The sequence below is a fragment of the Pecten maximus genome, chromosome 1, assembly GCF_902652985.1.
Source record: "Pecten maximus chromosome 1, xPecMax1.1, whole genome shotgun sequence".
Taxonomy (NCBI): domain Eukaryota; kingdom Metazoa; phylum Mollusca; class Bivalvia; order Pectinida; family Pectinidae; genus Pecten; species Pecten maximus.
This window is the reverse complement of record NC_047015.1, coordinates 19,187,343-19,204,686: the sequence shown is the minus strand read 5'-3', so window position 1 is coordinate 19,204,686 and position 17,344 is coordinate 19,187,343. Positions and strand designations below refer to the sequence as shown.

General features: G+C 41.0%; 1 protein-coding gene across 1 annotated transcript in view; it reads right to left on the bottom strand.

The window, feature by feature from the left end:
- Nucleotides 1-712: 712 nt before the first annotated feature.
- The window catches only part of LOC117327109 (guanine nucleotide-binding protein G(o) subunit alpha-like), a 37,928-nt gene continuing 21,296 nt past the window's right edge, over nt 713-17,344 (bottom strand). Inside the window, exons 3-9 of the mRNA XM_033883950.1 lie at nt 15,801-15,893; nt 14,443-14,603; nt 8,212-8,340; nt 7,344-7,473; nt 7,046-7,117; nt 4,454-4,541; nt 713-1,773 (exon numbers count right to left, since the gene is read on the bottom strand). Of these exons, the coding sequence (XP_033739841.1) occupies nt 1,583-1,773; nt 4,454-4,541; nt 7,046-7,117; nt 7,344-7,473; nt 8,212-8,340; nt 14,443-14,603; nt 15,801-15,893 (864 nt within the window). The 3' untranslated portion in view covers nt 713-1,582. The remainder of the gene's footprint in view (nt 1,774-4,453; nt 4,542-7,045; nt 7,118-7,343; nt 7,474-8,211; nt 8,341-14,442; nt 14,604-15,800; nt 15,894-17,344) is intronic.

Here is a 17,344-nt window from a genome sequence, read left to right as displayed (position 1 = left end):
CTTGCCTAACAGTCTGTGGGATATTTACAGGTTAGATGAATGCAACTTTCTTCCAAGACGGAAGCATCATAGTGGAACTCCAGAAAAAACGTTATCTCTGTAATATGACGGACCATAAGTCACTAATATCCCTGAAGGTATCCGGTGTTATTTTAATGGGAAGTTACCCCGGGAATAAAACAGCAGGTAAACGTGAGATTCTCTGTAACACTATCCCACTGTAATACGATCACCGGCTAAATAATAAAAAAAATGTCTCGTCTTTTTTAAGAGCAACCCCTTACGTTATCTGAAAATAAGCTATATTTCAGTGATGAAACGTCCACGGATGTATAAGGAGTGTACCGTTCAGAACTACATTGTAAGTCTAGATACAGCTCAGTCGCTGATAACAGGAGAATATCGGGTCTGGTACCAATCCCAATACTTTTACTGTCAATTATACCAAATATCTCCAAGTGTAGATAAGTCACTTACTACCAGTATACTCAGAAAATTATGAGAATGGTCCGTTAGCTGTCACAAAGATTTTGTATAAAAGTATGCATACGTTGTCGGAAAGCTAACAATGTTTCAGAAAGTTGTGTGAAGAATTTGGAGAGGTCAGAATAAAAATGCTATCGGCAACTATCCGTCTCAATGTCCGTACGTCTGTTTCGTGATATGACCGCTATCTCTACGATAATTGTATACATGAAGACACAAACAACGGTTATACTGTAGACTGATTGTCACTCAGTGCCTTTTATTGTTTCTCACTTTATTATGCGTAACTTAGCGATAGGGCCAGTGAGGCCGAGCTTACTTAATTAAAGAAAGACAACTCTTCCTATCATCAGTTTGCCACAGTACCACGGGAGACAACTCTGCCACGCCAATCACGGGAGAGCACTCCACCACACCAAAGACGATATTTACAGTTATACAGATGGAACAATGCGTATTTTCGTTAATAACATGCGTTAATGAAAGCACTATACATTCGAACATCATGTATATGACACACACATTCTTGACGATGTAGTTTGTTTTCGTAATGAATTTGTGTTACATAAACATATAAACCACGACAATAATAAAACACAGGCAATCCAAACAAAGGGGTTCCGAATGTTATCACGTCCGGCTCCCTAATGTCACATTCAGCAAAGAATATCACATAAACTGCTGGCGAGATCATATTAAATGTTATCAGAGTGCATGATATTTTTGTCAGAGGTACTTGTAGAGGTTCTACCGAAGAATATTTTATAGAAGTTGGAATCCAGGATCGCCATAAAAAAATATGTCAACTGATTATGGTCATTATCTGACGAAATCTCAATTCCAGGATCTACTTCACGAATGAGCATCTGATGGAAAATGATCTGACAGAAGCTGGCTATCATAGCCAACCGATGATGAAAATGGTTGAGGGAAGCTAGATTCCAGCTCCTGCTAAAAGAGAGAGAGAGCTGTTGATGTGTTGTCAGGGTCTGGAATCAAGGTTTTCTTCAAAAGTGCAGTGGTGGTGAGGATTGTCGGTAGCGGGAGTTCCTGTTGTAAGAATGTGCTGAGGGCGATGGTTGATTGTCAGGGCCCGCTATAACAGTGCACTGATGTTAAGGTTTTGTCGGAGGATTGAGTCCATGACTACCTGAAACACCACCTGTATATTACTGGTGTCGGTTGCAGTTGTGAAGTGGGGATATACCACCTTGGACGGATTATGGTTCTGGTTCTGGAAATCTCTCTGAATGAAGCGCGCTGCTTGGTCCACGTCCTTGTCCGGTCCTGTAATATAAAATAACACAAGTTGTCACAAACACAGGAACATAGATAGGTTGTCACACACACAGAAACATAGATAGGTTGTCACACACACAGAAACATAGATAGGTTGTCACACACACAGAAACATAGATAGGTTGTCACACACACAGAAACATAGATAGGTTGTCACAAACACAGAAACATAGATAGGTTGTCACAAACACAGATAGGTTGTCACAAACACAGAAACATAGATAGGTTGTCACACACACAGAATCATAGATAGGTTGTCACACACACAGAATCATAGATAGGTTGTCACACACACAGAAACATAGATAGGTTGTCACACACACAGAAACATAGATAGGTTGTCACAAACACAGAAACATAGATAGGTTGTCACACACACAGAAACATAGATAGGTTGTCACACACACAGAAACATAGATAGGTTGTCACACACACAGAATCATAGATAGGTTGTCACACACACAGAAACATAGATAGGTTGTCACACACACAGAAACATAGATAGGTTGTCACACACACAGAAACATAGATAGGTTGTCACAAACACAGAAACATAGATAGGTTGTCACACACACAGAAACATAGATAGGTTGTCACACACACAGAAACATAGATAGGTTGTCACACACACAGAAACATAGATAGGTTGTCACACACACAGAATCATAGATAGGTTGTCACACACACAGAAACATAGATAGGTTGTCACACACACAGAAACATAGATAGGTTGTCACACACACAGAAACATAGATAGGTTGTCACACACACAGAAACATAGATAGGTTGTCACACACACAGAATCATAGATAGGTTGTCACAAACACAGAAACATAGATAGGTTGTCACACACACAGAAACATAGATAGGTTGTCACACACACAGAATCATAGATAGGTTGTCACACACACAGAAACATAGATAGGTTGTCACACACACAGAATCATAGATAGGTTGTCACACACACACAGAAACATAGATAGGTTGTCACAAACACAGAAACATAGATAGGTTGTCACACACACAGAAACATAGATAGGTTGTCACATACACAGAAACATAGATAGGTTGTCACACACACAGAAACATAGATAGGTTGTCACACACACAGAAACATAGATAGGTTGTCACACACACACAGAATCATAGATAGGTTGTCACACACACAGAAACATAGATAGGTTGTCACAAACACAGAAACATAGATAGGTTGTCACACACACAGAAACATAGATAGGTTGTCACACACACAGAAACATAGATAGGTTGTCACAAACACAGAAACATAGATAGGTTGTCACACACACAGAAACATAGATAGGTTGTCACACACACAGAAACATAGATAGGTTGTCACACACACAGAATCATAGATAGGTTGTCACAAACACAGAAACATAGATAGGTTGTCACACACACAGAAACATAGATAGGTTGTCACACACACACACAGAATCATAGATAGGTTGTCACACACACACACACAGAAACATAGATAGGTTGTCACACACACAGAAACATAGATAGGTTGTCACACACACAGAAACATAGATAGGTTGTCACACACACAGAAACATAGATAGGTTGTCACACACACAGAAACATAGATAGGTTGTCACACACACAGAAACATAGATAGGTTGTCACACACACACACAGAAACATAGATAGGTTGTCACACACACACACAGAAACATAGATAGGTTGTCACACACACAGAAACATAGATAGGTTGTCACACACACAGAAACATAGATAGGTTGTCACAAACACAGAAACATAGATAGGTTGTCACACACGCAGAAACATAGATAGGTTGTCACACACACAGAAACATAGATAGGTTGTCACACACACAGAAACATAGATAGGTTGTCACACACACAGAAACAGATAGGTTGTCACACACACAGAAACATAGATAGGTTGTCACACACACACAGAAACATAGATAGGTTGTCACACACACAGAAACATAGATAGATTGTCACACACACAGAAACATAGATAGGTTGTCACACACACACAGAAACATAGATAGGTTGTCACACACACAGAAACATAGATAGGTTGTCACACACACAGAAACATAGCTGGGTTGTCACACACACAGAAACATAGATAGGTTGTCACACACTCAGAAACATAGATAGGTTGTCACACACACAGAAACATAGATAGGTTGTCACACACACAGAAACATAGATAGGTTGTCACAAACACAGAAACATAGATAGGTTGTCACACACACAGAAACATAGATAGGTTGTCACACACACAGAAACATAGATAGGTTGTCACACACACAGAAACATAGATAGGTTGTCACAAACACAGAAACATTGATAGGTTGTCACACACACAGAAACATAGATAGGTTGTCACACACACAGAAACATAGATAGGTTGTCACACACACAGAATCATAGATAGGTTGTCACACACACACACAGAAACATAGATAGGTTGTCACACACACAGAAACATAGATAGGTTGTCACACACACAGAATCATAGATAGGTTGTCACACACACACACAGAAACATAGCTAGGTTGTCACACACAGAGAAACAGAGATAGGTTGTCACAGTAGAACACAGCCGAATGTGAGATATTCAATCAAGAGTTTGTTTGATCTTTGTCAGGTTGATTGTCAAAACACTATACCTTTATATTCCGAGAAGAAATGACGTAAGTGTCTGCCGGAATGTCGAATTTTGTCCTTGAACAAGTCAATCTTGTTGAGGAACAGAATCTGAAAAAGAGAAGGATATGTGTTAATATTACCACTGACCACTCATAATGTCCAGTACGATACTAGATTATATTACCACTGACCACCCATAATGTCCAGTACGATACTAGATTATGTTACAACTGACCACCCATAATGTCCAGTACGATACTAGATTATATTACCACTGACCACCCATAATCTCCAGTACGATACTAGATTATATTACCACTGACCACCCATAATCTCCAGTACGATACTAGATTATATTACCACTGACCACCCGTAATGTCCAGTACGATACTAGATTATATTACCACTGACCACCCATAATGTCCGATATATAACATGTAACACACTGTATATACATAAGTTTACCATAAGTTATCTGTTTGGGGTTTCATTATACATGTATGTAAGACTTCATATGTCTATAGATGTAAATCGAACATACTAAATCTTTATACCTATACATGTATATGCATGGTTTTTTTTTTCTTCTTTGACGTACTCGCAACAACCAGGGTCATATGATGACGTGTCAAGTAGACATCAACAGCCAGGGACATATGAGGACAGGTGTCAAAGAGACACCAACAGCCAGGGTCACATGAGGACAGGTGTCAAGGAGACACAAACAGCCAGGGACATATTATTATGATGACGGGTGTCAAGGAGACACAAACAGCCAGAGACATATTATTATGAGGACGGGTGTCAAGGAGACACCAACAGGCAGGGTCATGTGATGACGGGTGTCAAGGAGACACCAACAGGCAGGGTCATGTGATAACGGATGTCAAGAAAATTCCAACAGCCCGTGTCATATGAGTACAGGTGTGAATAGAGACACCAACAGCCAGGGACATATGAGGACAGGTGTCAAAGAGACACCAACAGCAAGTGTCATGAGGACAGGTGTCAAAAAAGATACCAACAGCAAGGGTCATATGAGGACAGCAAACAGAAAAAACCAAAGCACAGAAAGCGAGATCAGCCAGAACATTAATATTAAGATATCAAGTGTTACAAGAGGGTAGAAGATCAGCTTTGGTCTCTTCAATGTCCCTTAATAGAACACACGCAGGGAAATCCCCAATTATTCTGGGGGCCCACTTTTAGTCGCCGTATACCATCAACATGTAGTGAGATACAGCGACCCTATTCCAGGGCTCTCCAGTGTCCCCTGATCAGAAAACCTTATTCTATGGCTCTCTAGCGTCCCCTGATCAGAAAACCTTATGCTAGGGCTCTCTAGTGTCCCCTGATCAGAAAACCTTATTCTAGGGCTTTCCAGTCTCCCCTGATCAGGAAACCTTATTCTATGGCTCTCTAGCGTCCCCTGATCAGAAAACCGTATTCTAGGGCTCTCTAGTGTCCCCTGATCAGAAAACCTTATTCCAGGGCTATCTAGTGTCCCCTGGTCAGAAAACCTTATTCCAGGGCTCTCCAGTGTCCCCTGATCAGAAAACCTTATTCTAAGGGCTCTAGTGTCCCCTGATCAGAAAACCTTATTCCAGGGCTCTCCAGTGTCCCCTGATCAGAAAACCTTATTCTAAGGGCTCTAGTGTCCCCTGATCAGAAAACCTTATTCTAGGGCCCTCTAGTGTCCCCTGATCAGAAAACCTTATTCTAGGGCTCTCCAGTGTCCCCTGATCAGAAAACCTTATTCTAGGGCTCTCCAGTGTCCCCTGATCAGAAAACCTTATTCTAGGGCTCTCCAGTGTCCTTGATCAGAAAACCTTATTCTAGGGCTCTAGTGTCCCCTGATCAGAAAACCTTATTCTAGGGCTCTCTAGTGTCTCCGGACCAGAAAACCTTATTCTAGGGCTCTAGTGTCCTTGATCAGAAACCTTATTCCAGGGGTCACTAGCGTCCCCTTATCAGAAAACCTTATTCTAGGGCTCTCCAGTGTCTCCGGACCAGAAAACCTTATTCTAGGGCTCTCCAGTGTCCTTGATCAGAAACCTTATTCCAGGGGTCTCTAGCGTCCCCTTATCAGAAAACCTTATTCCAGGGCTCTCTAGTGTCCCCTGATCAGAAAACCTTATCCGTGGCTCTCTAGTGTAGAGTCCCCTTATCAGAAAACCTTATTCCAGGGCTCTCTAGTGTCCCCTGATCAGAAAACCTTATTCTAGGGCTCTCCAGTGTCCTTGATCAGAAACCTTGTTCCAGAGGTCTCTAGCGTCCCCTTATCAGAAAACCTTATTCTAGGGCTCTCCAGTGTCTCCGGATCAGAAAACCTTATTCTAGGGCTCTCTAGTGTCCCCTGATCAGAAAACCTTATTCTAGGGCTCTCTAGTGTCCCCTGATCAGGAAACCTTATTCTAGGGCTCTCTAGTGCCCCCTGATCAGAAAACCTTATTCTAGGGCTCTAGTGTCCCCTGATCAGAAAACCTTATTGTAGGGCTCTCTAGTGTCCCCTGATCAGAAGACGAAAACATCCACGATAATACTGGGGGCACGTCATATACATCTATATTCTATAGGGAAGTAAACCATAATATAATCAAGTAAAAACTTACCATACACGTCTCTTTGAAGAAAATATTATTGCACATAGATTTGAAAAGTTTTAAACTTTCTTGAAGTCGATTCTGAAAAATATAAAAGAAAAACAAATCAATAAAATCTTGATAAAATGGCCCGTTGTTTCTCCTTCACAGTTCATGCTGATATCTTGAAAACGATATATTGAAAATGATGCGTCTCATCAAATGATGCATATGACAGGAATATGAAATGTGAGAGGAGGCGTTGTCACCTTGTAGTATATGAGAAGTTTAGTAACGACCAGTTGACGGGGGATGCGGTACTACTTACCACATGTGGATCCTCGTACAGACACATGTCGTAAGCACTGAGAGCCGCCACAAATAACAGCGCATTGACGTCATCAAAACATTGGATCCATTTCTTACGTTCTGACCTTTGACCTCCAACGTCGAACATTCTGTTAACATGATAACATAGTTTAGAAAGCATTTCAAACATTCTGATCATGCGATCGACATGAAGCGAAAAACTCTGGTCAAGTGATCGAATCGCACGTAGCGCTAAACAACCGGGTCGTACAATCAAAAAGAAAAGCTGACAGTAACTATTCGATATCGGCAGTTGAACCTTAATACAATACGTTAATCGTCATCTATCTCTACTAAGTGTTTGAATCACTCACTTTTCCCTGTCTCATTTGGTGGGGGGACGTACTGAGATCACTGTCTCACTTGGTGAGTGGGACGTACTGAGATTCCTGTCTCACTTGGTGAGAGGGACGTACTGAGATTCCTGTCTCACTTGGTGGGGGGGGGGGGGGGGACGTACTGGGATTCCTGTCTCACTTGGTGAGGGGGACGTACTGAGGTTACTGTCTCACTTGGTGAGAGGGACGTACTAAGATTACTGTCTCACTTGGTGAGTGGGACGTACTGAGATTACTGTCTCACTTGGTGAGTGGGACGTACTGGGATTACTGTCTCACTTGGTGAGAGGGACGTACTGAGGTTACTGTCTCACTTGGTGAGAGGGACGTACTGAGATTACTGTCTCACTTGGTGAGAGGGACGTACTGATATTATTGTCTCACTTGGTGAGGGGGACGTACTGAGGTTACTGTCTCACTTGGTGAGAGGGACGTACTGGGAATATTGTCTCACTTGGTGAGGGGGACGTTCTGAGGGTGGTGAAATACCTGATGAGCATGTGGTCGATTTTAAAACACGTCTCAATGATCCCTGTTGTCCGAACTCGTGCTCGCAACACATCCACTGATGACGGGACGAAGTCGGGGTGGCAGATTCGCTCAATGTTTTCAAAGTAGCTGTGGAACAAAAGCAGAAATTCAACAAACTACACATACAAAATCAGCGACAGTATATAAGGGTGGGTTTACACACGATTGTAGCCAACACAACATTCGGGAGAGTATAGAGACGGATTAACTAACAAAAATAATAATCAACACAACATTCGGGAAAGTATAGGGACGGATTAACTAACAAACGATAATAACCCACACTATATCCGGGGGAGTATAGGGACGGGTTAACTAACAAACCATAATAACCCACACTATATCCGGGAGAGTATAGGGACGGGTTAACTAACAAACGATAATAACCCACACTATATCCGGGGGAGTATAGGGACGGGTTAACTAACAAACGATAATAACCCACACTATATCCGGGAGAGTATAGGGAGGGGTTAACTAACAAACCATAATAACCCACACTATATCCGGGGGGAGTATAGGGACGGGTTAACTAACAAGCGATAATAACCCACACTATATCCGTGGAGTATAGGGACGGGTTAACTAACAAACGATAACAACCCACACTACATCCGGGGGAGTATAGGGACCTGTTAACTAACAAACGATAATAACCTACACTATATCCGGGAGAGTATAGGGACGGGTTAACTAACAAACGATAACAACCCACACTACATCCGGGGGAGTATAGGGACCTGTTAACTAACAAACGATAACAACCCACACTACATCCGGGGGAGTATAGGGACCTGTTAACTAACAAACGATAATAACCTACACTGTATCCGGGGGAGTATAGGGACGGGTTAACTAACAAACGATAATAACCCACACTATATCCGGGAGAGTACAGGGACGGGTTAACTAACAAACGATAATAACCTACGCTATATCCGGGGGAGTATAGGGACGGGTTAACTAACAAACGATAATAACTCACACTATATCCGGGAGAGTATAGGGACCTGTTAACTAACAAACGATAATAACCTACACTATATCCGGGAGAGTATAGGGACGGGTTAACTAACAAACGATAATAACCTACACTATATCCGGGAGAGTAAAGGGACGGGTTAACTAACAAACGATAATAACCCACACTATATCAGGGGAAGTATAGGGACGGGTTAACTAACAAACGATAATAACCCACACTATATCCGGGAGAGTATAGGGACGGGTTAACTAACAAACGATAATAACCCACACTATATCCGTGGAGTAAAGGGACGGGTCTACTAACAAACCATGATAACCTACACTATATCCGGGAGAGTATACGGACGGGTTAACTAACAAACCATAATAACCCACACTATATCAGGGAGGGTATAGGGACGGGTAAACTAACAAACGATAATAACCCACATTATATCCGGGAGAGTATAGGGACGGGTTAACTAACAAACCATAATAACCCACACTATATCCGGGAGAGTATAGGGACGGGTTAACTAACAAACCATAATAACCCACACTATATCCGGGGGAGTATACGGACGGGTTAACTAACAAACGATAATAACCCACACTATATCAGGGAGGGTATAGGGACGGGTTAACTAACAAACGATAATAACCCACACTATATCAGGGAGGGTATAGGGACGGGCTAACTAACAAACGATAATAACCTACACTGTATCCTGGAGAGTATAGGGACATGTTAACTAACAAACGATAATAACCCACACTATATCCGGGAGAGTATAGGGACGGGTTAACTAACAAACGATAATAACCCACACTATATCATGGAGGGTATAGGGACGGGTAAACTAACAAACGATAATAACCCACATTATATCCGGGAGAGTATAGGGACGGGTTAACTAACAAACCATAATAACCCACACTATATCCGGGAGAGTATAGGGACGGGTTAACTAACAAACCATAATAACCCACACTATATCCGGGGGAGTATACGGACGGGTTAACTAACAAACGATAATAACCCACACTATATCAGGGAGGGTATAGGGACGGGTTAACTAACAAACGATAATAACCCACACTATATCAGGGAGGGTATAGGGACGGGCTAACTAACAAACGATAATAACCTACACTGTATCCTGGAGAGTATAGGGACATGCTAACTAACAAACGATAATAACCCACACTATATCCGGGAGAGTATAGGGACGGGTTAACCAACAAACGATAATAACCCACACTATATCCGTGGAGTAAAGGGACGGGTCTACTAACAAACCATGATAACCTACACTATATCCGGGAGAGTATAGGGGCGGGTTAACTAACAAACGATAATAACCCACACTATATCCGGGAGAGTATAGGGACGGGTTAACTAACAAACGATTATAACCCACACTATATCCGGGGGAGTATAGGGACGGGTTAACTAACAAACCATAATAACCCACACTATATCCGGGAGAGTATAGGGAGGGGTTAACTAACAAACCATAATAACCCACACTATATCCGGGGGGAGTATAGGGACGGGTTAACTAACAAACGATAATAACCCACACTATATCCGTGGAGTATAGGGACGGGTTAACTAACAAACGATAACAACCCACACTACATCCGGGGGAGTATAGGGACCTGTTAACTAACAAACGATAATAACCTACACTATATCCGGGAGAGTATAGGGACGGGTTAACTAACAAACGATAACACCCACACTACATCCGGGGGAGTATAGGGACCTGTTAACTAACAAACGATAACAACCCACACTACATCCGGGGGAGTATAGGGACCTGCTAACTAACAAACGATAATAACCTACACTGTATCCGGGGGAGTATAGGGACGGGTTAACTAACAAACGATAATAACCCACACTATATCCGGGAGAGCACAGGAACGGGTTAACTAACAAACGATAATAACCCACACTATATCCGGGGGAGTATAGGGACGGGTTAACTAACAAACCATAATAACCCACACTATATCCGGGAGAGTATAGGGACGGGTTAACTAACAAACGATAATAACCCACACTATATCCGGGGGAGTATAGGGACGGGTTAACTAACAAACGATAATAACCCACACTATATCCGGGAGAGTATAGGGAGGGGTTAACTAACAAACCATAATAACCCACACTATATCCGGGGGGAGTATAGGGACGGGTTAACTAACAAACGATAATAACCCACACTATATCCGTGGAGTATAGGGACGGGTTAACTAACAAACGATAACAACCCACACTACATCCGGGGGAGTATAGGGACCTGTTAACTAACAAACGATAATAACCTACACTATATCCGGGAGAGTATAGGGACGGGTTAACTAACAAACGATAACACCCACACTACATCCGGGGGAGTATAGGGACCTGTTAACTAACAAACGATAACAACCCACACTACATCCGGGGGAGTATAGGGACCTGCTAACTAACAAACGATAATAACCTACACTGTATCCGGGGGAGTATAGGGACGGGTTAACTAACAAACGATAATAACCCACACTATATCCGGGAGAGCACAGGAACGGGTTAACTAACAAACGATAATAACCCACACTATATCCGGGGGAGTATAGGGACGGGTTAACTAACAAACCATAATAACCCACACTATATCCGGGAGAGTATAGGGACGGGTTAACTAACAAACGATAATAACCCACACTATATCCGGGGGAGTATAGAGACGGGTTAACTAACAAACGATAATAACCCACACTATATCCGGGAGGGTATAGGGAGGGGTTAACTAACAAACCATAATAACCCACACTATATCCGGGGGGAGTATAGGGACGGGTTAACTAACAAACGATAATAACCCACACTATATCCGTGGAGTATAGGGACGGGTTAACTAACAAACGATAACAACCCACACTACATCCGGGGGAGTATAGGGACCTGTTAACTAACAAACGATAATAACCTACACTATATCCGGGAGAGTATAGGGACGGGTTAACTAACAAACGATAACAACCCACACTACATCCGGGGGAGTATAGGGACCTGTTAACTAACAAACGATAACAACCCACACTACATCCGGGGGAGTATAGGGACCTGTTAACTAACAAACGATAACAACCCACACTACATCCGGGGGAGTATAGGGACGGGTTAACCAACAAACGATAATAACCCACACTATATCCGTGGAGTAAAGGGACGGGTCTACTAACAAACCATGATAACCTACACTATATCCGGGAGAGTATAGGGGCGGGTTAACTAACAAACGATAATAACTCACACTATATCCGGGAGAGTATAGGGACGGGTTAACTAACAAACGATAATAACCCACACTATATCCGGGGGAGTATAGGGACGGGTTTACTAACAAACCATAATAACCCACACTATATCCGGGGGAGTATAGGGACGGGTTAACTAACAAACGATAATAACCCACACTATATCAGGGAGGGTATAGGGACGGGTTAACTAACAAACGATAATAACCCACACTATATCCGGGAGAGTAAAGGGACGGGTTAACTAACAAACGATAATAACCTACACTATATCCGGGAGAGTATAGGGACCTGTTAACTAACAAACGATAATAACCCAAACTATATCCGGGGGAGTATAGAGACGGGCTAACTAACAAAAGATAATAACCCACACTATATCCGGGAGAGTATAGGGACGGGTTAACTAACAAACCATAATAACCCACACTATATCCGGGAGAGTATAGGGACGGGTTAACTAACAAACGATAATAACCCACACTATATCCGGGGGAGTATAGGGACAGGTTAACTAACAAACCATAATAACCCACACTATATCCGGGAGAGTATAGGGAGGGGTTAACTAACAAACCATAATAACCCACACTATATCCGGGGGGAGTATAGGGACGGGTTAACTAACAAACGATAATAACCCACACTATATCCGTGGAGTATAGGGACGGGTTAACTAACAAATGATAACAACCCACACTACATCCGGGGGAGTATAGGGACCTGTTAACTAACAAACGATAATAACCTACACTATATCCGGGAGAGTATAGGGACGGGTTAACTAACAAACGATAACACCCACACTACATCCGGGGGAGTATAGGGACCTGTTAACTAACAAACGATAACAACCCACACTACATCCGGGGGAGTATAGGGACCTGTTAACTAACAAACGATAATAACCTACACTGTATCCGGGGGAGTATAGGGACGGGTTAACTAACAAACGATAATAACCCACACTATATCCGGGAGAGTACAGGGACGGGTTAACTAACAAACGATAATAACCTACGCTATATCCGGGGGAGTATAGGGACGGGTTAACTAACAAACGATAATAACTCACACTATATCCGGGAGAGTATAGGGACCTGTTAACTAACAAACGATAATAACCTACACTATATCCGGGAGAGTATAGAGACGGGTTAACTAACAAACGATAATAACCTACACTGTATCCGGGGGAGTATAGGGACCTGTTAACTAACAAACGATAATAACCTACACTGTATCCGGGGGAGTATAGGGACCTGTTAACTAACAAACGATAATAACCTACATTATATCCGGGAGAGTAAAGGGACGGGTTAACTAACAAACGATAATAACCCACACTATATCCGGGAGAGTATAGGGACCTGTTAACTAACAAACGATAATAACCTACACTGTATCCGGGGGAGTATAGGGACGGGTTAACTAACAAACGATAATAACCCACACTATATCCGGGAGAGTATAGGGACGGGTTAACTAACAAACCATAATAACCCACACTATATCCGGGAGAGTATAGGGACGGGTTAACTAACAAACGATAATAACCCACACTATATCCGGGGGAGTATAGGGACGGGTTAACTAACAAACCATAATAACCCACACTATATCCGGGAGAGTATAGGGAGGGGTTAACTAACAAACCATAATAACCCACACTATATCCGGGGGGAGTATAGGGACGGGTTAACTAACAAACGATAATAACCCACACTATATCCGTGGAGTATAGGGACCTGTTAACTAACAAACGATAATAACCCACACTATATCCGGGAGAGTATAGAGACGGGTTAACTAACAAACGATAATAACCTACACTATATCCGGGGGAGTATTGGGACGGGTTTTAACATTATACTTGTGTTTGTCACACATTATTTGATGTTATAAACTTACTAGATAGCAGAATCGTTGAGCTCGTACTCGTACCCCCGGGACACGGCCATCCGGACCCCACGGTCCTGCCACAAGGATCTTAGGGCATTTGTCATGTGTGGAAGCATCATGTGATGGTTGTCGAAGCAGCACGTGCATGTTAGTATTGCTTGGGCGTTCGACTACAACATTTTAGCGACCATGTATAGATATATGATTTAGCATACGTATAACACTGTACTCTATCAATTTTCCATAAATATTAATAAACTTCTCCATTCCTCACTAAACTTATTACATTTTAGAAGTGAAATGGAGAAAAATCAAATTAGTATAGGCGTCATCAAGCGATGATTGTGTACAATTAACCAATCAGAGAGCTGGATACAAAGGCACAGGTATACCATTTTAAGTACTTAAAGTTTTGTGTGTGTTTTGTTTTGGTTTTTGCTGTTTTTTTTAAAGAATTTCTTACAAATAATGTTTTTGTAATGAACAAAATATTTAATAGTGCTTCAGTAATGGCAAATGTATTTCACTCACATAGTTAATATTCTAGCATCTTTTGATACCAACTATAAGCCAAACTTTTAAAACATAAAAGTAATAACTAAACAGATTCTTGAATACCCTGTATGTGTGTTTAAACCTTACCTGTAACTTAACCTGTACAGTATAGTTTAGTAGTATAGTTTAGTATGAGAAAGAGTAAGATAAATTACAGAGCTTTAACTTATAATATATCGGTACATTTTACATTTGACTCATCTTCTAAATGATTAGTTGCCGAATGTTCGAAGTTGTATAATTTTCATGCCGGAGTTTCGCTGGAATTTACAGCTCTTTCGATTTATGAAATACATCCTTTCATAGTATTACAGATTCATATACATTTCACTTCCCTTCGTACAACTCCGATTCGATAGTATTTTCATTCGGTTGTCATTTGATAAGGACATGGCCTCTTCACGACAGAACTAAGTGGCATTTGATATTCCCTCAATTAAACGGTGGACTGCACGATAGTGACATGCTACAAAAATCGCCGAGAGCGCAACTTTGAGTAAGTATCGGTTTAAAAAAAATCTATCGTAAAAACAATAAAATAAACAAAAACAAACTAACAAACAAACAAAAAAGCATGAAAACATATTTTTACGGTACTCGTATCAAGTGCCAAACAAAATACTATCGAATTAGTATTTTAAGAAAGGAAGTGAAATGTACATGAATATGTAATTACTAGGATAAAATGTATTTCATGGAAGCTGACAAATACACGTCATCTTTATCTAAAAACGACCTCCGATATTGTAATGTAATGACGAAAACAACTCAAGAATTCAGTGCCATGTAGTAAGTACCCTGGACGTACGTACCCGGTTTTTTGGATTGTCCAGGTTGATCCGTAAAAGTCCCATACCAGTGAGCACATACTTCATGGAACCCAGTAAGTTATCCAATACAGCTGGCTGTATAATAGAGAAACATGTTTATAGACTTGTAATCATGATAGCCTTCAGATCAACATACAATGTACGTGGTAGACCATGTTAAATGACGTTCCTACTATCAACAATCTCCACGCATACTATTTTTTGTAAAAGTTTACTTGGAGTCATTGAATCTACATGTAATGATTTTTTTTTTATATTTGAAGTTGGGCAGATTCCCATTATATATAACCAGGCTATTAAAATTTTGGTTAAAACTCAAAAGTGCCTCAAATCGTGTATCAAAAGCGTGTCTGGATAATCACCGTGGAGAAGGTTGACAGACTTGGAGGACGCAGGACTAGTGTCCCCTTGTGGCGCGGCGACGCACTCGGAGCACAGGGACACGTTACAATAATAATGTATGTATAAAATATATGGGGGGTCGATATTATTGTAACGTGTCCCTGTGCTCGGAGGGAGCGCGAAAAATAGGACTAACTTATCTCTGATATGAAACTTTAGTTGATTGTTATACTTATAGTGTAATAGAAAATAGAATTAAGGATGTGTATCAGTAAGAAATCATTAATAGGATTAATGATACATGAATACGAGTAGTAGATCAACATTTAGTTGATAATGTTTGTTTACACTTTTATCTAATTAAGCCTATTGATAGTGTTTCTAAAAAGTGTTTAATCTAAATATAGAGTATGGCAGAAAACATAATGTTCCAAGGGCTAAAAGATTGTGCGCTTGTTGTAATTAAGAAGAAATTGAAGACGAGTATCATTTTTACTACAATGTCCATTTTACAGAAAGCCAAATGTTTTCAAATCATTAAAATCATTAAGTGTAAACAATGTAAAGAACTACATAAAACTAGTAAATTTATTCATTTAGCTTTTAGAAAAGGGACAGAAAAATTAAATAGTTGAATATTATTTTGTTAAACTATTGAGATGCATCAATGCACGTTTTTAGAATTAGCTAGCAATATTATGTTGATCACTCTCCGTTTTTCATGTACCACTTATGGGCCGATAGGTCCACGGAATAAAATGAACTTTAACGTCGCAGTTACTCCCCTTTACACAAAGTTGGCATAGCATGTTCATCATATCACAATGATAACCCGCCTATTAATTCAATCGTACAATACACTGTATAAGTATTTACGAGTTGGCATACTTATCATAGTTTCTACATTGATGTGACAAAAGAAGTTAGCTTCATAGTCATCCTATCACCTTAGAATGTTGTATAGAGCCGTCAATGTTTCTTACATTCATTACTGACTTCCGACAACATCTGGTTTCATTGATATGCCACGTACAAAACTAATTTATAATTCAGTAAACACATGTTACGCATTAACCCGTTCGAGTATCAACTGGTGTTCAACATCTCTGTATGTAGTACACTAAAGGTAAACCACACAGGTATACGCACAGATATACACAGGTATATCATACAGGTATACACAC